The sequence below is a fragment of the Salvelinus namaycush genome, chromosome 3 (assembly GCF_016432855.1).
Source record: "Salvelinus namaycush isolate Seneca chromosome 3, SaNama_1.0, whole genome shotgun sequence".
Lineage (NCBI taxonomy): Eukaryota > Metazoa > Chordata > Actinopteri > Salmoniformes > Salmonidae > Salvelinus > Salvelinus namaycush.
The window spans coordinates 34,096,191-34,121,246 of NC_052309.1; the positions used below are offsets into that span (position 1 = coordinate 34,096,191).

The window sequence follows — 25,056 nt, forward strand, 5'->3', positions numbered from 1 at the left end:
CAACTGGATCCTTGACTTCCTGATAGGCCGCCCCCAGGCAGTGGGGGTAGGCAACAACACATCCACCACGCTGACCATCAACACGGGGGGCCCTCAGGGGTGTGTGCTTAGACCCCTCCTGTACTCAATGTTCACCTATGACTGCGTGTCTGCACATGACTCCAACCCCATCATCAAGTTTGCTGATGACACGACGATGGTAGGACTGATCACCGATGACGATTAGCCAGCCTATAGAGAGGAGGTCAGAGACCTGGCACTGTGGTAATGGAGAGGGTCGAGAGCTTCAAATTCCTCGGTGTCCTGCCTGTGGCAGGGTCTACAGTCAATCACGGATTACAAAAAGAAAACCAGCCCCGTCGCGGACCAGGATGTCTTGCTCCCAGACAGACTAAATAACTTTTTTGCTCGCTTTGAGGACAATACAGTGCCACTGACACGGCCCGCTACCAAAACCTGCGGGCTCTCCTTCACTGCAGCCGAGGTGAGTAAAACATTTAAACGTGTTAACCCTCTCAAGGCTGCAGGCCCAGACGGCATTCCCAGCCGCGTCCTCAGAGCATGCGCAGACCAGCTGGCTGGTGTGTTTAAGGACATATTCAATCAATCCTTATCCCAGTCTGCTGTTCCCACATGCTTCAAGAGGGCCACCATTGTTCCTGTTCCCAAGAAAGCTAAGGTAACTGAGCTAAACGACTTCCGTCATCATGAAGTGCTTTGAGAGACTAGTCAAGGACCATATCACCTCCACCCTACCTGACACTCTAGACCCACTCCAATTTGCTTACCGACCCAATAGGTCCACAGACGAAGCAATCGCAACCACACTGCACACTGCCCTAACCCATCTGGACAAGAGGAATACCTATGTGAGAATGCTGTTCATCGACTACAGCTCAGCATTTAACACCATAGTACCCTCCAAACTCGTCATCAAGCTCGAGACCCTCTGTCTCGACCCCGCCCTGTGCAACTGGGTCCTGGACTTCCTGACGGGCCGCCCCCAGGTGGTGAGGGTAGGTAACAACATCTCCACCCCGCTGATCCTCAACACTGGGGCCCCACAAGGGTGCGTTCTGAGCCCTCTCCTGTACTCCCTGTTCACCCACGACTGCGTGTCCATGCACGCCTCCAACTCAATCATCAAGTTTGCGGACGACACTACAGTGGTAGGCTTGATTACCAACAACGACGAGATGGCCTACAGGGAGGAGGTGAGGGCCCTCGGAGTGTGGTGTCAGGAAAATAACCTCACACTCACACTCAACGTCAACAAAACAAAGATGATTGTGGACTTCAGGAAACAGCAGAGGGAGCACCCCCCTATCCACATCGACGGGACAGTAGTGGAGAAGGTGGAAAGTTTTAAGTTCCTCGGTGTACACATCACGGACAAACTGAATTGGTCCACCCACACAGACAGCATTGTGAAGAAGGCGCAGCAGCGCCTCTTCAACCTCAGGAGGCTGAAGAAATTCGGCTTGTCACCAAAAGCACTCACAAACTTCTACAGATGCACAATCGAGAGCATCCTGTCGGGCTGTATCACCGCCTGGTATGGCAACTGCTCCGCCCACAACCGTAAGGCTCTCCAGAGGGCAGTGAGGTCTGCACAACGCATCACCGGGGGCAAACTACCTGCCCTCCAGGACACCTACACCATCCGATGTCACAGGAAGGCCGAAAAGATCACGAAGGACAACAACCACCCGAGCCACTGCCTGTTCACCCCGCTATCATCCAGAAGGCGAGGTCAGTACAGGTGCATCAAAGCAGGGACCGAGAGACTGAAAAACAGCTTCTATCTCAAGGCCATCAGACTGTTAAACAGCCACCACTAACATTGAGTGGCCGCTGCCAACATCCATTTGGCAGCCAACATCCATTTGAAATGGATTAAATTGAGATTTTTGTCACTGGCCTACACACAATACCCCATAATGTCAAAGTGGAATTATGTTTTTTGAAATGTCTTGAGTCAATAAGTATTCAACCCCTTTGTTATGGCAAGCCTAAATAAGTCCAGGAGTAAAAATGTGCTTAACAAGTCACATGATGGATAGATGGGTGCATCTTAAAAAAGAAGACATTGAATATCCCTTTGAACATGTTGAAGTTTGTAGTTACACTTTGGGTGATGTATTAATACACTGAGTAACTACAAAGATACAGGCGTCCTTCCTAACTCAGTTGCCGGAGAGGAAAGAAACAGCTCAGGGATTTCACTATGAGGCCAATGGTGACTTTAACACACTTACGGAGTTTAATGGCTCTGATAGGAGAAAACTAAGGATGGAATCAACAACATTGCAGTTACTCCACAATACTAACCTAATTTACAGAGTGAAAAGAAGGAAGCCTGTACAGAATACAATATTACAAAACATGCATCCTTTTTGCAACAAGGCACTAAAGTAATACTGCAAAAACAAGTGGCAAAGCAATACATTTTTTGTCTTGAATACAAAGTGTTATGTTTGGGGCAAATCCAGTACAACACATTACTGAGTACCACTCTCCATATTTTCAAGCATAGTGGTGACTATGTCAGGTTATGGGTATGCTTGTAATCGTTAAGGACTGGGGAATTTTTCAGGATAAAAAATAAATGGAATGGAGCTAAGCACAGACAAAATCCTAGAGGAAAAACTGGTTCAGTCTGCTTTCCACCAGACACTGGGAGATGAATTCACCTTTTAGCAGGACGATAACATAAAATACAAGGCCAAATCTACACTGGAGTAGCCTTACCAAGAAGACAGTGAATGTTCCTGAGTGGCTGAGTTACAGTTTTGACTTAAATCCCATTTTCAATAACTCTGCAATTTTGGAAAATGATCCATGAGTAAGTAAGCATTTCACTGTTAGTCTACACCTGTTGTTTATGAAGCATGTGACAAATAACATTTGATTTGATTTGACACACACTGCCCCTCACCCCAGGCATCCTGAGCATGTAGAGATGTGAGGAGGTGTGATAGATCAACTCCAGACTGATCTGTGGCTTGCTGGCCTTATCTCCTAGTCCCCAGCTGGAGCAGATGGCCTCTAACCACCATAACCCCACCCCCACCCCAGACACAGGCCGTTATCAGGACCGGCAGAGAGAGAGAGCCCAGGCCTGGTTAGGACAGGGCTGGGTGGCTCCCTGCCTGGTCCTCTTCTGACTGACTGACTGGCTGGCTATGATTTGTTACACATGGATCCTTCCATGTCATTTCGGCAAGCCATGACACCCACCATCTCAGATTGTACAGAAATAATTTCTGTAGTTTGAAACAGATGAGATTAGCATTCCTGAAACATAAATTTGTTGAAATGTAATTTGATCTCTGCGAAATTAAGCTAATTGATTGCACCCAGATTGGCCCTTTTAATGTATAGGATTTACATACAGTACCAGTCAAACGTTTGGACACACCTACTCATTGCAGGGTTCTTCTTAATTTTTTTTACTATTTTCTACATTGTAGAATAATAGTGAAGACATCAAAACTATAAAATAACACATATGTAATCATGTAGTAACCAAAAAGTGTTAAACTAATCAAAATATATTTTGTATTTGAGATTCTTCAAAGTAGCCACCCTTTCTTTACCTTAATGACAGCTGGTACTTTCACACTAATTTATGGAAAATAATTCAAGCGACTTCAATAGCTAATGTCTCTGTACAGGGGGAAAAAACATCACCAGATTCACAGGGAGAACATTGCAAAAGATGAAGAAGCAATACTCAAAGCAGCATCTCCATACTACTTGTCAGACATAGAGAACTGATACTGTATAATGTCCGTGAGTGGCTTTTGATCATTTTATTGGTTCCTCGTGTCTTACTCATTGTTTGGAATAATTATTGTTCAAATTGGATGTTAGCTACTATATTAATTGAAGATTATATGAATCCTATCAATTAAAATGGCCAATTTGGGTGCAATCAATTAGCTTAATTTCAGATCAAATCATATTTCAACCAAATAATGTTTCAGTTATGCTAATGTTATCTGGTCTCACTACACAAACAATTTCAGAACAATCTGAGATTGTGGGTGTTGAAATCCTTTTTCTTGTGCTTTTTGAGGTGGAATGACTCACATGAGAGATAAGCCAGCCGTGTGCTAGGGCTGAGAATGCTACTTAAAAGGAACTGGGTCTCTGTGATCACTAGTGCACTCTACCCCCTACCCCTTAACCCCTAACCCTCATCTTTTTCTCTTGTCTCCCTCTCTCATTTTCTCTCTTTCCCTTTCTGTCTTCAGCTGCTGTCTTTCTTTGTTTCTCTTTCTGTGCATCCTGTCTCTTCATTTCTCTTTCTTTCTAAAAGAATGAGATATGGCAAAGGACAAATTGGATCTTTTAAATTATACTTTATTTCATACAAAAACAAAACAATAAACAAATAAATTACATATTTCTAAAATAATGATCTTGATTAATTTTTATTAAAGAACATTGTGATTGTTACAATTGTGTTGGGCATACATAAATGGAATGTCATGCAGTTGATCCTGACGTTGTGTAGTACGGGAATCAAAACAACACTGAAGATCTTTGTGATACAACTCTCGATGTTGAAGGGCTTAGTTAAATTCATAGAGGCTGTTCTGTAGCTCATGGTTTGGTTTTCAGTTGGAGGTCATGCTGCGTTCGAGTAGAAAAAACACTTTTTGAGCTAAATTGCTAAATGTTTCGTTTTCCAAAAAATGATGACCCACCAAATAAATCTCACACCTCAACGGTAAGGATATCCTTGTACACAAAGGTAGCCAGTCCCACTGCCCTGGTACCTGAATTGCTTGTTACTGTATGTGCATTATGCTTTGCTGTCAACCCACAACACCACCATTTTTATACAAATGCCTGTGAGTCATCTGAACGGAAAACAGTCGGGGCAGTTCGATTCTGAAGTGTTGTTGAAACAACAACATTGGAGGCTTATCTATATGATTCGAGGTGAACCATTTGCATTCCCTGGAGGACATTTTGAGTATTCTCCCCAATTGTAACAAAGCATAAGAATTAGCATATGTATATTAAAATATGGTAGCAGAATAAAGATTGGTATCACTGGGAGCCAAGCATTATCATAATAAGGGAGTCTTCATTTGCACACAGGCCCAGGCTGAGGTGCTGACGGGCTGAGGCTACCCCCCGGATCCCCCCACCATCCCTGTCCCCACAGTCACACCCATCAGGACTGCCAAAGACCCTATTGTCCAGGCCCAGCCTCAGCCTGTACCTCTACAAACACACTGGGCCTGGTTAAAGGGTTACAGGGGAAACAATAGAGGAGGATTCAAAATCAATCACACTGGGCTTTTCACATTCAGACCTTCAGGTCCAGTCCTTTTCTTTTCATACAGCATTGACAGTACAAGCTGGGCTGCTCCCCCTGTCCCCCCACAGTGTTCTGTGTTTAATTGTATTCTCTCTTTCAGGGCCCAGACCCCCAGACCATACTGTTCTTATAGTTAGTTTATGTTTGCAACAATTGAAAGCGTAAGGGATTGGGGGTTCTGAGGGCTTTGGTGATTGGCCTGGATGCAATACAAAGGCCAGAGCAGCGTACAAACAGAAGACTGAAGGGGTTTTGATGAAATGGAAGGAGAATTGCGAGGACATTTTGGCCGTTAAAACGCTTGAATACATTATTTCTTTCTTCACCTCAGTTGAACACCTTCATTTTTGTATCATTTATAATAATTTATAAAAGGTCATTGTATTTTTTATGATATGTACATAAAACATTTTTATATTTTAATATATTCACAGGAAGAAAAAAAATCAGGCACTTTGCTGCCTCTACAGCAACTTTTTAACACAAGAGATCCTGAGATTTAAGACAATTTTAAATAGCAAAATGTAAAATAATCTTATATATAGAGAGATTTATATTTAACAATCAGCTTCTCTGTTTTTTTTCCATATCAAAATAAATATTTTATGTTAAAACTTATTTTTCTGTTTTAAAAGCCCAGTTTGGATACTGTTCGGATGCTAGCTCAGATGAGTTTGAGTACAAGATGACCATTGTCCATCCTCTCTGTAGAGACCCAAACAAAAGAGAGTCCTTTTACTGTAAAACCCCAAACCTGATAAGAGGCAGCCATTTTAGATGACCAGGGTTCTGTAGTGCCAAGGTTTGAGATACTGTTGTTGGGCACAGTGCCAGAGCAGACAGTCCAAGTACCACTTTTCATGCAACATGGTCGTTTCCCAAAGTCAACTTCTCCATGTAATGCCCTTTGAGACAGAGGACTCGCATTGGAGCCGCTGTCTACCGCAGTGCCGTTTTCAGGTCAATCCGAGAATTCACGTCGTGGTAACCCAACAGACAGGGGTCGGTGGACAGGGCATCGTGGGTAAAGACAGAGTCATTGTCCGAGGAGCAAGAGCTGGAAGTGTCCTCGCACGATGGGGAGTACTGTTCGAAAGGTGTTGACAGGTCCAGGTACTAAGAAAAAGAAGCAGGAGAGAAACTGTTCAGTTTGGTAATGCTTTGCATTTGTGTCATTTATTACATTGTATTTTTAAGCTTGACGTTTGTGTTGTGTGATGCATAGTAAGGTTGACATTTTATCTGAGACTGTGTGCTGTGTACAAACTACAGGGTGTCTTAAAGTAATAAGCTAAACTATAGCTGGAACAGTATGTTGGAACAGGACATCTGGCGAGCAGATTGTGTGTGTGTGTGTGTGTGTGTGTGTGTGTGTGTGTGTGTGTGTGTGTGTGTGTGTGTGTGTGTGTGTGTGTGTGTGTGTGTGTGTGTGTGTGTGTGTGTGTGTGTGTGAGCAGGGGTCCCAGACACCCACCTCGTCAGAGATAGACAGCAGCACTCTGTCCAGCTCCTCCACCAGCTGTTTGAAGGTGGGTCGTTGTGTGGGCACCGCATGCCAGCACTCCCTCATCTTCATGTAGCTGTACACATAGACAGAGAGGGCTAGTTAGTACCAGGGTATTTACACACATCCACAGCATTTTCACATTTACAAACATGCAAATGTAGCACAGGAGAGGGACAAAAAAAGCTTCTGAAACACACTGTAATAAATGTCAATGTCCAACTTAAAAGTTGCGAGGTTAGGTGAGAAGGCTGTGACATTGGTTGTGATGTTTGATAAGTTTAGGTGTGCACTTGCGTGTGTCTACTCACAGCTCGTGTGTGCAGTTGGAGGGTTTGTCCATGCGGTGGCCTTCTTTCAGCAGCTTGAAGAGCTCCTCCACAGGGATACCGGGATAGGGCGAGCCCCCCAAGGTAAAGATCTCCCACATCAGCACCCCAAACGACCACACGTCACTCTGGTGTGTGTAGACTCGGTCAAACAAGGCCTCTGGTGCCATCCACTTCACTGGCAGACGTCCCTGCAAAACAGAACAACAATGTTAGTGAGCGGTGGACAGTCAGTGAGTCAGTCGGTTGCCACGATGCCAGAGCCCTTCATCCAGTCGTCTATACATCATTCCCCGACTCCCCTGTTCCTCCTCTCTTTCGCCCACTCCCCTTCCTCGTCCGCTTTTTCAAATGATCTCCCATTAAGCTGCCAATCAGTGGGCACACATCAAACATCTGTCTGTAGCCCTTTTCTGCTGTCAATGACCAAAAACACCCTCTTTGGCCTCATGGGTGGAATGTTATTAATATTTTTCAAAACCCAGAAGGAAATCCGGTGTTTCTATGTCAACTGTTTTGTTATATTTCAGTCTTCTGTGATGTATGTAAAGTGTAATATATTGGGATGCAAACTCAAAATGTAATACATTTCAACTCTATATCTGACATGGTACAGGTGTCTTCTTTTTTTAAACCCATAACCATGTATGTGAGGTGTATACTTTTGCTTCAAAGCAGATTTGTTTAAGACTGTCAAGAATCACTCTGTGTGACGCTGATTTAGCCCGTTGCAGTAAAAGGTTAAGAGCATTAAAGCTGAAACAGGCACAAGCCGACTGGGGGACACTAGACAGAGAGCAGACAGTCTGCTGTGTCTCCATGTACCAACAGGGACTGTTCTGAAAGCTGGCCAACAAGATGACACACAACAGCACAGCCCTGGAACGGGCACTTGTCTCGATTTAGGAGAGGAACAAGGTGCCACAGAGCCAGTCAAGGGTATAGCAGGATAGGATAACTCACGTTGGTGGTTTTCTTGTAGTAGTCAATCTGGTGCACTCCTCTAGCAAGGCCAAAGTCTGCGATTTTCATGACGTTGTCTTCCGTGACGAGGACGTTTCTGGCAGCAAGGTCTCTGTGGATGCACTGTAGAGACAGAGAGAGGAGAAACCAGGGTTAAGTCAGGGAACATAAAGATACACGCAGTTTTGAGCTTTATGTTAAATGTTTATGAAATGTTACTCTACAATTTAGAATATTGTAATTACATGACCATGTCTACATTGTGGTTTTCTGTTTTTGCAGTCATGTAAAACCAGATAGTATTGACATAGAAATGATTCGCTGTGAGTTTCTAAAATGAAAAGACCTGGTCTTAAGTCAACACGCAGCGTCCAATTTTAACCAAACGCACCAAATTAAATCAACTTTATATAGATCTCGAGGTTTTGTTGAAAAACAACCACTGTTTGCTGGACTTGAATGGATGTCATTAAGTTTATTTTGGTTTTAATTTCAAATAGACGTGGTATTTGGGGATTCGTGGAAATGAGAAAGCCCTGGTTTTCCGGGGGCTCCATAATGGTGGGGTGGTTTCAGACTACTGCATTCTTAGCAGGCCACAGAGACAGAAACCCGATGCCGGGGCACAGACGCAGCTCTGCGCCTGTTTGCTAACAGATTTATGGCTGTGCTAAAAAAGACAAAGCCCACTGCGGCAGGCAGGCAGGACAGAGGGATGGGGGGCTGGAGGGGTAAACAGGGCTCAACCACCACTCCACTGTGGAATGCCAGGATGGTGTGTCATACAAAGGGATGTGTTGATAAGAGAGACCAGGCTAGTGAATGAGGAATGGTGTGTTGGGGGGTAGGTGGGAAGGAAGGAAGGAGGGAGGGGGTTGTCACTTGCTCTTGCTTGTTGTCTAAACCCCTTCAGGCCAAAGTCATTCTATAGAAGGCCACGTACAGATTGTAAACCTAATAATCCATATTGAGATGGACATATAAGCTAACCAAACCCCTTTAAGACATAGTACTCACCCTTTTGGAGGCCAGGTACTCCATGCCACGTGCCACCTGGTAGGCACAGGACAGCAGGTCTTTGAAGGTGAGCTGCTCCTCGGGCACTTTGGTCACATCAAAGGTGTAGTCCATGCCAGGGGGCCGGCGGGCCCGCAGGTACTCCCTGAGGCTGCCTTTAGACGCATACTCCACCAGCACGTACAGAGGACCTGATAGGGGAGGGGAGAAAGTTAGTGATCGACTCCATCCTACCTATGGACACCTGGAGGCATGGGACCACCATTAATGACAAGGTCACTGAGCAGGGCTAGTGTCGAATGAGTGAGGAGCAACAGTGAGATATTCGTTTTGACTTTTGGTTGTGAACTTGTGTCTTGAACTCACCATCTTCTGTGCACACCCCCAGGAGGTTAATGATGTTCTTGTGCTTGTCCATCACCTTCATCAGCTCCATCTCAGATATGAGATCTGACAGGTCTTTGTCTGTGGCATCATCTGGGGAATGAGACGGACACACATTTGAAGTCTTAGGAACATATACTATATATACAAAATGATGTGGACACCCCTTCAAATTAGTGGATTTGGCTATTTCAGCCACACCTGTTGCTGACAGGTGTATAAAATCGAGCACAGAGCCATGCAATCTCCATAGACAAACATTGTCAGTAGAATGACCTTACTGAAGAGCTCAGTGACTTTCAACATGGCACCGTCATAGGATGCCACCTTTCCAACTAGTTAGTTTGTCAAATGCCTGCCCTGCTAGAGCTGCCCCGGTAAACTTTAAGTGCTGTTATTGTGAAGTGGAAACGTCTAGGAGCAAAAACCGCTCAGCTGCGAAGTGGTAAGCCACACAAGCTCACAGAACAAGACCGCCAAAGTGCTCATTACCGAGTTCCAAACTGTCTCTGGAAACAATGTCAGCACAAGAACTGTTCGCCAGGAGATTCATGAAATGGATTTCCATGGCCGAGCAGCCGCACACAAGCCTAAGATCACCATGCGCAATGCCAAGCATTGGCCGGAGTGGTGTAAAGGTTGTCGCCATTGGACTCTGGAGCAGTGGAAACGTGTTCTCTGGAGTGATGAATCACGCTTCACCGTCTGGCAGTCCGATGGACGGAGAACGCTACCTGCCAGGAGAATGCTACCTGCCCCAATGCATAGTGCTAACTGTAAAGTTTGGTGGAGGAGGAATAATGGTCTGGGACTGTTTTTCATGGTTCGGGCTAGGCCCCTTAGTTCCAGTGAAGGGAAATCTTAACGCAACAGCATACAATGACATTCTAGACGATTATGTACTTCCAACTTTGAGGCAACAGTTTGGGGAAGGCCCTTTCCTGTTTCAGCATGACAATGCCCCTGTGCACAAAGCGAGGTCCATACAGAAATGGTTTGTCGAGATTGGTGTAGAATAACTTGACTGGCCTGCACAGAGCCCTGACCTCAACCCCATTAAACACCTTTGGGATGAATTGGAACGCTAACTGAGAGCTAGGCCTAATTTCCCAACATCAGTGGCCGACCTCTCTAATGCTCGTGGCTGAATGGAAGCTAGTCCCCACAGCAATTTTCCAACTTCTAGTGGAAAGCCTTCCCAGAAGAGTGGAGGCTGTTATAGCAGCAAAGGGAGACCAACTCCATATTAATGCCCATCATTTTGGAATGAGATGTTCGACGGGTATACTTTTGGTCATGTAGTGGATCTGGAAATAGAGTCAACAATAAATACTAGTCATTGTCCAGTCTTTCCTAAGAAGATGGTTCCTAGTTCGTACCTTTCAGCATTTTGACAGCCACAGTGGAGATGTTCTCCTGATGGTCCTTGTTGAGCCCATAGGCCTCAGCTCTGACCACTTGGCCGAAACAACCCTCACCCAGTGGCTTCCCTAACGTCAGACTGGAGGCAGGAAGGACAATGATGGTCAGTACAGTGAAGATACATGGAACTCAACAGAAACCAAAACACATATTCAAGATGGAGGAACTCAATGACTTACTCAATAACCAGTAAGTACCTAAACCAAAACCCCTAACAAACCAGAAAGTCAAACAGGACTTACTTCTCCCTGGGAAACTCCCAGTCGGGGTCGTAGGGCAGTTCAAACTCCATGACTCCGGCCAGCATAGGGGAGCAGCTGGAAGACAGGCGGGCCACTCTCATCAGAGACGCACTGGACTTCCCTGACGAGTTGGACTCCACAGAGTACTGTCTGCGGAGGGGGAACTTGGAGAGTTTCTGGACGGGGAGGACATCGAAGGGTTCTCTGCTGGGGTTTACCTGCATGCGACACAGCACCACAATCACGATGGCCATGACCAGAGCCAGGAAGCCAGACGCGTAGATGATGATGTCAGTGTACTTGGTCTCCATTAGGTCCACCTCGTCAGCCACGTCCTCCTCTATGAGAAGAAGACAACGAGAAGGAAATAAAAGGATCGGTTTGAGACTGACTCTAGTGACCATTTCTTGTGAACTCGATACAAAAAGACTAGGGCTATCAAACAATGTATTCTTTTTTTGAGTTAATTGCAGTAATTAATCGTAAATTCAGAATTTTCTCTAATTGAGCTGTAATTTAAGATTTTTATTCAAAAAGCATTATAAGAATATTGACGTCTTGATTTTGTCCAAAGTAACAGGTAGCAAAATCTGGTCAATAAAGCACCTTTTTAACCTCAACGTCAACTTGTTTTGACATCAAATTGTTGTTTTTAGCTGTATATATTATGTTTTTTGTATGTTTTTAGTGTATTTTGAACGCTTTCCGACAATGCAGTTAATCACAATAAAATAAACTGTGCACTAAAATTACAAAAAGTTAACTTGAGTTAACTGATTAACTCTGACAGCCCTAAAAAATACCTTTGGTAAGTTGACTATACTGGGCCCAAAGCACAAGTGACAATTTATTCTGAATTCTTCTAAACTCCTTACTTTGGCCATATGTTGCCATACTGTAGTTTGAAGGATAAACATACCCGAGAGGACGGTGAGCCAGGCAGACTGGTGGGAGAAGCCAATGGAGTTTCCAGCCAGACAGGTGTACTCTCCAGCATCCTCCATGGTCACCTTAGTCAGGTAGAGAACTTCCACCTCCGACATGTTGAGGCTGCCTGTCTTCAGTATCTGAACGTAGGGAGTCCCATCGGGGCCGTAGCGGCTGCCGTTCCTCTCAATGTGTTTCAGCCACTGGATGTGGGGCTGGGCATCGCTGTAGACCTTACAGAAGAACTGGACATCAGTGCCCACCACCGCTGTAGTGTTTGCTGGCAGACCAGCCTGCAGGATAGGCCTGTGTGGGGAGCGCTCTGAAAACAGACAGAGAGGGAGGGAGAAATAGAGAGAGTGTAAGACTCCAGAGGGCCATGAGGATTCCCCTTGCCCGAAGGAAGAGTTCGAAGTTCAGCCGTGGGGGACAGCGAGAGGGAGATTCCTCTGTTCAACGGAGCACATCGCTGTCTCTAAGCTACAAGAAGTACTCTGGAATGCCTGGAATAACCTAGCCATTGAAGTAAATACTCATCTAAAATAACAGTATATTTTAGATTCAGATGAAACAAGGTTATCTCCAGATCGGTCTTATTTGTTTCCTAAATGCTGTGTTTCGCAGGCATGGAGAGAAAGGCCAGTGCTAACGACCAGTGTTAATTTGACTGACCGCAGCACAGCAGCGCCAAAGAGGAAGGGACAGATAAGCAGGCATTGTTTCTCACAACCAACACCAGCCAGACTCAGTCAGTCTCACTAATTGGTTTCATTAGCAACTTTCTTTTCTAGCCAGGCCAGCTTGGAAGTCGCTGCGTTGCTTCCCTCTCTCCGTTCTGTGTGTGCAAGCTCTTTTCCCCCTGGCATGCTTCTGGAGACAGCAGTTGACCCCACACTGGACTGCCGAGCTGCAGAAACTGACCAGTCACAGGTCAGGGGGAAAATTGGTTAGGGAGCCTGGCCGTCCGCTCTCTCTCCTCTCTCCACCGGCGGTCCTCCCTCGGTCTGAGGTGAGCTGTGGAGCCTCTGTGTTTCTCTGTGTCTAGCGAGACGGCACTGAGGTAGAGTGGGGAGAGCATTGGGACGGGACGGTAATCAGGCCTGACATGCTAAGTATCATGGGCCGGCAGTGGCTCCGCGGGGAGACGGCCTGTGTCTAGATGTCTAGAGTGGGGTGGTGGTGAGTGTAGGAGGGGGAAAACAATACCTTACAGTACTGCACACACCCTGGAGCTTTGACTAGATGTACAGACTTTATAATGAGTTCATGCCAACTTTACTTTCAGTCATTATGAAGAGAGAGACGGAAAGGGCTGGTGTGACAAGTTTGACGGAATGTGGTTGAATTAGAGAACGGTGGAGGGAATTACTTTAGCTCATTACCCATACTATCCCTCCCAGCTTTGGGAGTTGAATGTCAGATGAGCAAACAGCAGACTGTGTTGGGTAGGTAAAGTGATGTTTTTGTTGTGAGGTGAATGAGTGAGTGTTCTTACCCAGTACATCCAGAAGGTAGCTGTGTACAATAGAGCCGTATTTGTTCTCCACCAGACAGGTGTAGTTCCCACGGTCTGAAGGCACCACACTCTCCATCACCAGGCTCCAGTGCTGGTGTCTCAACTATAAACGGATAAAACAGACACGTTAGAAATGGGTTGTCTGTACGTTGTGTGTTGGATCATTCCTATGGATACAAGTTATACTGGCTTGTGCTTTGGAAGTGCTTGTCTGTCTCTATGGTAACTTGTCTTTGATGGATCTCGTGTAAACAGATTCACAGTGTGTCACTTCCCTATTGAGACCAGGGTTGAGAACAAAGTATGTGGCAGTTATATGCTAGTAAACAAAACAGCAACCACTGTTTTTCTCCCCCTCCCTCCTCTTCCTCTCCCTTTCTCCCCCTCCCTCCTCTTCCCCACCCTTTTTCACCCTCCATCTCATCCCCACCCTAACCACTCTCCTACTGTCTTTGCTCCCAGGTTGGTCACTGTCTCACCTTGATTCCTCCAATGCGGTGCTCTCCCCTGAACTCACGTCCGTTCCTCAGCCAACGGATGGAGGGCAGAGGGCTGCCCATGGCCGGGCAGCGGAACTTGACCGTGTTCCCTGCCGGCACTGCGTACAGCTTCTTCTCCATGCGCTGGGTGTGGGTCCAGTAGGGACCTCTTGTGAAGTAGACCTGATCATTCTCAATCTCAGCCGACGTGTCTTCTAGACCGTTGTCCTCATCATCGTCACCTGAGCCCAGTAAGTCTGAGAAGCATCAAGATATGGAAAGAGTTAATAACTTGTTTTTATAACTGATCATTCAGGAGGCCATAGAGACTAAGACCATAGAAATGCATACATATAACCTAGAACTTCATTGGACAGATCATCCTACCTCTAAGGCTGAGACTTCTTCTGTCTTCTAAATCTAGATCTCACCTGCTACAGTGATGGTGAAGTTCCTCAGGGGCTCCTTGGTCCCGCGGAGGACACATACGTACACACCAGAATCCTCATACGTCACGTCCGTGATCTCCATAACGCCCCCGCGGATCTGGATGCGGGCAGTGTGCATCACCCGGGTCCCCTCCTTGTACCAGTACACGCCCCCCGGCCGATTGGTGTCACAGCGCAGCTTGAGGACATCACCCGGTTCCAGGAGCAGGTGCTCAGTGGTGTCCTCACTAAGGTCCTCCAGGACATCTGCAGGGATAACAAAGAGACAAAAACAAACGTGTGAGTACTCGGGACACACACACGTACACACACACACACACAGGCCAATCGGTGGCCACATCTTGTTCTCAAGAGAGTGGCCATCCCTTCAACTATGACCTTTCAACTCTCGCCCCCATTATCCCCTGAACCGCCAGACACACACACAAAAAGAGGTTGTCATGGCAACTGGGAGGCCTCTCTCCACCTCTCTCTGCTCCTTGTTTTGTTTAGCATGGATCACTGTGGGAGTGAGAGCAAGCTAGCTACAAGAACAAAGAAAAGAGAAAAGAGAAAAAGAATGTAGCTAATGAACATGTTGTAGCGTGACAGCGGATTGGCCTTCAGAAACAAATCGATGGGGTGGCAATGGTTCAGTGGCGGTCTGAGAGGCAGGCTCGGAGAGAGAGCCCCATTCCAGCCCACCAAACAGCCTCTCAGTAACACAGATGGCCCCTGTCATCCTCACTCATACTCCTCTCTGTTCTCTTTACTCCACTGGGATAGAGGCAGTTCAATGGCAAGTACCTGCTGGGACTTCAATGGGCGTACTCTGGTCCAGGTAACGAGAGATCAGGGTCCCTACAGGGACAAGGTATGAGATTAATATACATTGACTTCCAGATAGCTACTGTTGTTAGTAATCAATTACTATCAAGACATAATTGACCAAAAAAACACAAGGCTGTAGCGCATGGGAAGCTATAGAGATCCTATTAAATGTTCTATTCTAATTCCTAATTCTATGTGGGAAGCATCCAATAGCCTGATGAACAAAGTCTAGCAAGAAGTGTTTACCTGGTAGAACCTGTAGCCAGGCAGACTGCATGGACTGTAGCTGTAGTCCAGCGTGTGTGGTGGCCTCAGCCATACAGATGTACTCTCCAGCATCCTCCAGAGACACGTTGCTCAGAGACAGAGTGTTCACATTGGAGATGTTGCTCTGTAGGGCCTCCAGAGCTCTGAGATGTGGTTGGCCCTCGGCTTCCAGGCGCTCTTCGTCTCTTTTTAGCCACTGGACCTTGGTGATGGCCGGCCGGTGGACCTTACACAGCAGCTTCACCTGTCCCCCCACAACCGCCGTAGCGTTCTCAGGGTAACCAGGCAAGATGAGCGGCCGAGACACCGTCAAATCTGTACCGAGAGAAGAGAGGAGAGAGGGATTGTAAATAATATCAAATAAAAATTCAACTCCAGTCTCAGTTTACATCTAAACACGTCGGTAAAAGTATGTGTTTCTCGCATTTCTCAGCGTGCCTGTGTTTGAATGTAGACTGGTTGGTTAGTGGGTGATAGAGTGCACTGATAAACTGGGGGCTAACGTGTCACAATAAGGGCTCCACTGGCCTCAGCCATATGCAGGGTGCCCGCTCAGTCACACCGCTTAAAAGTGCAATTCCAGGCCAATTTTCTGTCTGATTGCTTCCTGTAGCCACCTCAGTAAGTAAAAGGCAATCTGTTCCCCCTGCTTGATGAGCTGCTCGCTCTAACTGCTTCATGCGAGGAAGGCGGAGTAGGAATACACCGGTGAGAGCTAGGGTGAAATCAAACTCAAATTAGCTAAACATTTTATTACAGCTGTATTACACTGTAATAAGTACCATATATGCTCCCTGTCCAATGAAAAGCTCCCATTCATTTGACTATGTGATTGACCCATCTAGCCAATAGCTTACCATCCCATCCCACATTGTGACTTTACTTTGCAGTGCAGTGCAAAAAGCTGTGGCAACTTTAAAAGTGCTGCTTTCTGTTCAGCTTGGAAAGGCAACATTCCCCACCAAGCAAACAGAACCATGCTAATGAACTTGTGAGGACTCTGAGTTGCCCGTGGCCTTCATTTGAACTCACAGCTGAGTGTGAATATTCACCCCGTGTCGAAGGGGCAAACACAACAAAAAACAAAACACAAAACATTTCACTGGTGTGACTCGACCGGCAGGGGAGCGTTTGACCATCAGATGCACTCTTCTCTTTCATGACTAGAGTTCCTTTAGGGGTGAATCCATGGTACGCTACGGTTTGTTTCTGTTCTGGGTGACACATTTTGCAACGTAAGTCTTCTACATTAGTATCCATTCACCACAAAGGATATGCTGAGAACAAACTGCCATAACGCAATATTGTCAATAATATACTGACTGTGTAGAAGAGTGAGCGATACTATTGTAGTCACATAGCTTACAACACATTAGGATAGCCCAGTGGTTAAAGAGTCAATGCAGCCATTTAAAAAAAATCTCAATATCAAATTATATCTGGGTAACAATTAAGTACCTTCTTGTTTTCAATTAAAATGGTCAAAAAGAAACAAAAATTGCTTCTTAGCAAAGGGAAATTTCTCACGCAAGAATTTTTCTTGGAGTGTCTGGGAGTGGTCTGAATGGGGAAGGGAAACCTTAAAACTAGCTGTTATTGGCAGAGAGAATTGGAACTCTCTTTCTTATTGGTCTATTAGCTAATTTACCGCATGGTGATGTCACCAGACAGGCCAAAACTCCATCCCACCAAAACAGGCTGAAATTGCAAGCAATCTTTTCAAACAGCTCTTACACTAAAAGGCCATTATTATCATTTTCACAATTTTACAGTATTATTCCTACCACATAGTGGAAATATATATAAAACATTGACTACTTAAAATGCAAAGCATCCTTGATGCCAATTCATTTGATCTACTGTATGTCATATCTGGAGGGGATGAATTCCTCACTAAATCACTGTCAGCGTCAGAGTGTGAGCAGCGCTGTTCTGCGTTAGCACACTGACGCCTGTACTCCAGACCTATGTGTGTGGCATACATTTCCCTCCTCCTCTGAGAAAAAAAATATCACCAACTTCATCCTGAAGCCACAGTTCATAATGGCTACCTCTGTTCTCTCTCTCACTCTCTCTCTTTTTTTATTTTCCTGGTTGGTAACTGGAATGTTCCTGGGTGGTGTTGCCATGCTGAATTATTACCAATGAGTCAAATGTCTTCTGGCAGGGACTTAGTGCTGCATTGTGGGCCTCGAGGCGGGGACCTGGGACCTTCACCACTTCTCCACTGCGGGAGTCAGCTTGTCCACGGAGTCATGGGTAGACCCTCTTAAGAAACAGGCACATTGAAAAACTACCTGGGTTCACCTTGCTAATGATGCTGATTTTCAACTGTAACACCAGTGTTACACTAGTGAGTACACCCCTAGGTAAATTGTGTTTCCATAGCTAGGGATGATAGTGAGGACTTGTGAAGAGCAGAATCAACAACCTTTGCATAATCAAAACAGTTGCTTTGTGAGAAAGTGTTCAAGTTCACAGTTAGCCATTGTTATGTAAATTAAGGCTGAAAAGTGGTCTGGCTTTGGCCCCAAGTGAGAGCAGGTCCTTTGAGCAACTGGGGTAAATCCTGTATAAATCCTTGGAATTTATGGTGGAGATTGCGCTTCTAAACAGCCAGGATGTGTACTCAGAGCATGCGCGGACCAACTGGCAAGTGTCTTCACTGACATTTTCAATCTCTCCCTGACCAAGTCTTTAATACCTACATGTTTCAAGCTGATCACCCTAATCCCTGTGCCCAAGAACGCTAGAGTAACCAACCTAAATGACTACCGCCCATAGCACTCATGTCTGTAGCCATGAAGTGCTTTGAAATGCTGGTCATGGCTCACATCAACACCATCGTTCCGGAAACCCTAGACCCACTCCAATTCGAATACCGCCCCACCAGATCCACAGATGTTGCTCAGTGTTCAACACCATAGTGCCCACAAAGCTCATCACTAAGCTAAGGACCCTGGGAGTAAACACCTCCCTCTGCAACTGGATCCTGGATTTCCTGACGGGCTGCCCCCAGGTGATAAGGCTAGGCAACAACACATCTGCCACGCTGATCCTCAACACGGGGGCCCCTCAGGGGTGGGTGCTTTGTCCCCTCCTGTACTCCCTGTTCACGCACGACTGCGTGGCCAAGCACGACTCCAACACCATCAATTAGTTTGCTGACGACACAACGTTGGTAGGCCTGATCTCCGACAATGATGAGACAGCCTATAGGGAGGAGGTCAGAGACCTGGCAGTGTGGTGCCAGGACAACAGCCTCTCCCTCAACGTGAGCAAGACAAAGGACCTGATCGTGGACTACATGAAAAGGAGGGCTGAACACGCCCCCATTCACATCGACAGGGCTGTAGTGGAGCGGGTCGAGAGCTTCAAGTTCCTTGGTGTCCACATCACCAACAAACTATCATGGTCCAAACACACCAAGACAGTCACGAAGAGTGCACGACAACGCCTATTACCCCACAGGAGACTGAAAAGACTTGGCATGGGTCCCCAGATCCTCAAAAAGTTCTGCATCTGCACTGTCTAGAGCATCCTGACCGGTTGCATCACCTGCTGGTATGGTAACTGCTCGGCATCTGACCATAAGGAGCTACAGAGGGTAGTGCGTACGGCCCAGTACATTACTGGGGCCAAGCTTCCTGCCATCTAGGACCTCTATACTAAGCGGTGACAGAGGAAGGCCCAAAAAATTGTCAAAGACTCCAGTCACCCAAGTCATAGACTGGTTTTCTCTGCTACCGCACGGCAAGCGGTACCGGAGCACCAAGTCTAGATCTAAAAGGCTCCTCAACAGCTTCTACCCCCAAGCCATAAGACTGCTGAACAATTAATAAAATGGCTACCCGGACTATTTGCTATGATCCCCCCCCACTCATTTTTTTTACACTGCTGCTACTCACAGTTTATTATATATGCATGGTCACTTTACCTCTACCTACATGTACTTATTACCTCAATTACCTCGACTAACCTTTACCCCCGCACATTGACTCGGTACCAGTACCCCCTGTATATAGCCTCGTTATTGTTATTGTATTCTGTTACTTTTTTTACTTACGTTTTTTTAATAAATATTTTCTTAACTTTTATTTTCTTTAAACTGCATTGTTGATTAAGGGCTTGTCAGTAAGCATTTCACAGACACCTGTTGTATTCTGCGCATGTGACAAATACAACTTGATTTGAATAATGTGTTATAAAAACACGGACTAAAGTGTTTGAAATTAGCCCTAGACTAGAGCAGGGCTTCCTCCTTCCCTGATAGTGATCAGTATAGGGTCTTAAATGAAACCCCAGCTCCTGTAAACCTGGAGGGCTGCAATTTGCCAAGCCTGTAGCCAATCTGCACACATCATAACAATACTTAGAGATGAATGGATGGTTGTGGCAGGTAATAAACAAAGACAGGCGTGTATTTGTAAAACATCAATGGAAGCCCCCACTCTTATCCTCTCCTCCCTCCCTCCCTTCCTCCTCCTCTCCTTCCTCCCCTCCACCCTCGGCTTTCTCGGCTGGCGACGGGCCAGACAGATTTACACTTCCGAGCCTCAGGGTCTTGGAGGGATCGAGTAGCACGGTTTACAGCACCATAAGCACTGGGAGATGTTTTTTTCTCCTCACCCCCGAAAAATGATTACAACCTTCCTCCTCCCTCCTTCCTGTCACCTTGAATTTGACTGGATCTTACCTTCCCTATGGCTCACTGTTCTGCCTATAGAGAGACCAGCCTGATGAATCAAAGGGTTACTGTACTCTACAGCTACGGGCATTTTTCTCCTTCCTCAATGAGATCCTTCAGTGAATTAAATGGAACCTTGAGGGAATGGTTCATTTTTTATTTTTAAAGCTTTTGTTGGTGGTTTATTTTATTACTTGTCTGAGCAGAACTGAGCAACCTCACTTGAAATTTGAAGCTGTGTACTATAAAGATACACTTGAGAGATGTATTTTAAGAAACTGCAACGGATAAAGTTGAGAAACCTCCCTCAGGGAGAATTCAACCAGTTATCCATCAGCAAATAATTTTCAAGAGGGTTTGGACTAGTCATCAGTATAGGGGAAATTACACACAAGAACATATAAGAACAACAAATCCTAGGCAATATTGAGCAACCTACCTTCTGTTTTTCCGTCTTCTGACCCGATGGCTTTGGCCAGGAGTCCAACAGTCAGAGAGTGTATGACGATGCAAGCCGTGTAGACATTCACCATCTTGCAGATGTGTGTGTGTGTGTGTGTGTGAAGAATGAAGGGGGCAACCCTGGTCTCACACACCGATTCCGGGCATTGGAAAACTCAACACACACCCCAAAAACTGGACCTGGAAAGACAATACAATACAGAATCAGTCAGTCATTACGTAAAATTGTAGCATGTGATTCCAGTAAGTAGCACTGAAATTGTTTGTGGTATATAGCCTTGTGAATAGGTAGAGATAGAAAGAGACTTTTTTAGACTGCCGTTGTATTCTTATTAAACAGGTGTCCTGACCGTCCAGTCATTAGCCTACAGCACATTGTCCACTGCGTCATGAATAACTAGAAGCTGTGAATATGTGGCTTTTCTAGCCTGTTGTTTGCGAATGGAAGGTGCACAGCCTGTCTGGATAATGGGCTGTTACTATGAAAACACTTGAGACTTGCCAGGAAGCTATCGGGGAGCAACAATAGCAAATTCACAGGCGCACTCAACACAACAGACAGGCCAAAACAGGTTAAAAACTTATAAGACTAGGCTTACATGTGTCATTTTTCCCTGAGCCCACTAAATAATCTAGTGAGGACGTATTCAAATCATTTTAGAGCAGACTGCTCTTATAAGAACAACAAATAATTTGTTATTTGATGGAAAGGGGTTGTTTATTTTTATTATCGCGTGACAGGGGACCACAGTTGGCAACAGGAACAAGACTGAGCTTCGTGATTTGTCCAGATGACGACAACTGAACCGAGTCGGGCCAACTGTGCACAGGCGCCAGTCCTGGAGTGTTCCATGCAGACCATGTGCGTGCAGCCATTGTCAGTGGCGGACTTACCATTAGGCAGGAGAACATCATCAAGGGGCCTCGTGAGTTGGGCATTATTTTAAAAAAGGGAAAACGTGATATCTAGTCAGTTGTACAACTGAATGCCTTCAACTGAAATGTGTCTTCTGCATTTAACCCGACCGCTCTGAATCAGAGACGGGCCGGGGGTTGCCTTAATCGACATCCATAGCCCCCGGGGAACAGTGGGTTAACTGCCTTGCTCAGGGGCAGAATTACAGGTTTTTACCATGTCAGCTCAGGGATTTGATCCAGAAACCTTTTGGTTTCTGGCCCAACACTCTGACCATCTCGGTTCCATACTCCTCGCGTTCTCTCTCCTCCTCAAAACCCATTGGATGACAAAGCCAGAGGTCCCTCTCCTCTGACCTTCTCCAATGGGTTTTGTGAAGGAGATTAGGAGAGAGGACGCCAGGAGTGTATCTGATGTTGACTGGCCAAAAAGAGTCTGGCATGTCATACTCTTTTTGGCCAGACAGAAACAGATACATGGGATACATATAGTAAGACAGAGGGGCACTGTTTCGCTGCTCGGATGCTTTCTCCAGTGAGAGTTTCAGCCACTTGTGAATTGAAGGAAAGTTGGCGGGTGCACAGTGCACTGTTTGGATGCTGGAATTAGTTTGGCTGAAGGTGCAGCGAAGGTAACCTACTTTTTTAATAGACTTTTTTTTAAACAATCAAATGAAAACATCACTACTGGTTGTGTTCATGGCACATTAAAAGGTAATAGATTTTTACAGTTAAATGTACATGTCTTTACTATAAAACTCATTGAAAAGCACACACACAGGTGGGGTGGGGGGGGCCTCAGACTGGTCTCTGCCTTCAAATCACTAAGTCCGCCACTGGCCGTGGTACACACCTTTAATAGCTATCCCATGAACGAACTCTACTATTTCTCCATTTAGCCTAACTGGAAAAAACACTAATATAATTTTTTATATGTTGAGTTATTTACGGCGTGTTTATCTTCAGCGAGGTAAATGGTAGGCGTATCTCGATGTGGCCCCATGTAGGCCAATCTTGGCGTGAAATAAACTTGTGAAAGTTGTCCAGTGTTTAGTCTGTGTTTATGTCAAAAGCACCAAGCGAAAGTTAAACATGCACGTGAAGGATTTACACTATCCGTAAAAAAAATGGTTGTGTTAATTTATTATCTTTAGACCGTTACGATGTTGTTGTCATAAATCAAACGACGTCTTCTGCTCCGTTACCTTCCAACAACCAGCTAGTTCTGTTAAATTTTAACTAGATGATCATCGTGAGAAATTCCCTATAACTTCAACCATTTTCCCATGGCGCGTTACAAGTATTGCCAGCCTATCTTTGTAGCCTAACAGATATATATATATATATATTGTACGGTTTGAAAAGCTTCTCACATAAGCTATTGGACGAAAAACAACATCACGTCATGTGTGCGCAGTCGATCAAATCGATATGACAGTGGAGACTATGTTAAAACTATGCGACACTGCCACATTCAGCAATCGCTCAATGTTCACAAACTGAAATTGGTGGGGATACATTATTGCAACCGAAGTAGGCTATATAATCACGAATTTCATTGAAACTCATGCATTAGGCTAACAGAATCACATTGTCTGAATGAATGTTTGTCGAAATACCATAACCAGCCGTGGAACTCTTTGCAAGAAGGGTCCTTCATAGGCTTCAATGTGTGGAGTTGAAATACATTTAGCAATAAAGCAATTGTTTAGTGGACCTGTCGACTGTAACCACTAAATAAAGTAACATAGGCCTACTAGCTCGCGGATTCAAGGAAATCATCTTACCTTTGATTTCGTTCTTTGCTCGTAATGATCAATCCTTGATAAAGTTCGATTAGGCACCAGAATATCCTAGTTCCATTTGATCGAGGTCAATATTGGAATCCTCATTTGAGTTTCTGTCCAATCCTTTTTTTTGTCTTTGGTGATTTTCTTCAGTGTGCGCCCGGGTGGAACCCTCGGAGATGCACTTATAAATCCATCAAAACAACCAAAACATGAAGGACAGCAGGTCGGTGGTGAGCAAGCAGGGAAGGAGCTAGAGCTGATCCTTCCGACTGGGGCACAGAGTCCACTTCACCCTGACCCGATTGTGTTCTCACGTCAGAATGAGGCTCGCGCGCCCGTCTCCTTCTTTCCAGGGGCTCACGCGACAGAGAGTGCTAAATCCATAGGGAGAGACTTCGGCCAGACTTGCTGCTTAATTCTCTCTCCTCTTGAGATTAGATTGAACTAGATCTGTGTTGGTTGTAGCAAATAGAAACAGACAGATCTCCAACGTAGGAGGCGTTTATATCACTCTTCTCAATGTGGATAATTATTCGGTTACAGCCCGGCAACAATGGAACAGATGTTGGTCAATCTTTGCGCACCGTGGTTCGCTCTTCACTCGCGCAGAGTCTGTTCATGAATGAGTTGGTCTCAACAGAACCCAGTACATTTAATAACTAGCTAAATCTCATTTAGGCTAGCTAGCCACTCTGTTAATGTTGTGGGTATAGGCTACTGCTGCGTCTCGTTGCTAACCCGATCCGCTGCACTCTGAGCGCAAGTCACAACAATGGACTAAAACTAGCGAGAAGGGGGAGTAGGGGGTAAGAGTCTGTAACCCCCACCCCCAAATAAAAAACCCTCAGGTTACCCCCTCGGTGACAAACATAAACCAAGATCTCTGCCGCCTCCACTCCATTCACACATAAATCCAAGATCTGGATTTTTTCTCTATTAACAGGTCTTCTTGCTCTATTAAATCTGGACACCTATCCTTTTCAGGCAGATTTAGAACTTGACTATTGATAGGAAAAATACATATAGGCTATTAGACTTAGGTTTAAAAATAAATAATATTTTGATAAATAAGTCAATAACATAACCAGAATAAAAGTTAAACGTATATGCCTACTAATTATTTACCCATATTTGGCCAATCACTGAAAAGTTATTCTCCTCATTAATAATTTCATAAAACGTCAAACTCATTATGCAAATTAAGTTGTTTTTTCGACATCGCTTTATGATGTTCCTTCATTTATTACATGTTAAATTGCTACGTAAACAAATAGGGCATAAAAGGTTATGTGCAACGCATGCAATTATAAGGTACTTGCTTGGCCTATTCAATAAGTGAGAATTGCCCCCGTTTATTTGCATAATTGCATTAGAGAGCGAGGCAAAGTAATCTCTTTAGTTGCGGTTAGTCAGAACACAACACGGCTTAATTAATTTATGAATTAAACAAATCACACAATGTAAAACATGTGTAGTGTATGATTTTATCAGCTAATAAAATGTAGTTTAGTTCGTCATAATCTTTATGCCTACATATTGTTGAGAACGTCGTATT

At 45.2% G+C, this 25,056-nt stretch overlaps 1 protein-coding gene across 1 annotated transcript; it reads right to left on the reverse strand.

Moving 5' to 3' along the window:
* Positions 1 to 4,352: 4,352 nt before the first annotated feature.
* LOC120030600 (fibroblast growth factor receptor 4-like) lies at positions 4,353 to 24,240 on the reverse strand. Its single transcript, XM_038976028.1, has 16 exons — positions 23,499 to 24,240; positions 20,774 to 20,976; positions 15,627 to 15,962; positions 15,357 to 15,410; positions 14,553 to 14,816; positions 14,122 to 14,378; positions 13,622 to 13,745; positions 12,119 to 12,448; positions 11,200 to 11,539; positions 10,915 to 11,036; positions 9,518 to 9,628; positions 9,152 to 9,342; positions 8,135 to 8,257; positions 7,154 to 7,362; positions 6,813 to 6,918; positions 4,353 to 6,454 (listed from the first exon to the last, which is right to left on the reverse strand). Exons 2-16 carry the CDS (start codon positions 20,865 to 20,867, stop codon positions 6,278 to 6,280), a joined length of 2,838 nt encoding a protein of 945 aa, XP_038831956.1. The 5' UTR covers positions 20,868 to 20,976; positions 23,499 to 24,240; the 3' UTR covers positions 4,353 to 6,277.
* Positions 24,241 to 25,056: the final 816 nt, after the last annotated feature.

What these genes read in the sequence shown, in the direction of transcription:
- LOC120030600 (XM_038976028.1), bottom strand. Translation starts at nt 20,867, where the DNA reads ATGGTGAATGTCTACACGGCTTGCATCGTCATACACTCTCTGACTGTT. An exon ending in GGGGGTGTGCACAGAAGATG is followed by an intron (nt 9,343 to 9,517) that starts GTGAGTTCAAGA and finishes CTCCCCTATCAG; the next exon opens with GTCCTCTGTACGTGCTGGTG. An exon ending in ACTACAAGAAAACCACCAAC is followed by an intron (nt 7,363 to 8,134) that starts GTGAGTTATCCT and finishes TCTGTTTTGCAG; the next exon opens with GGACGTCTGCCAGTGAAGTG.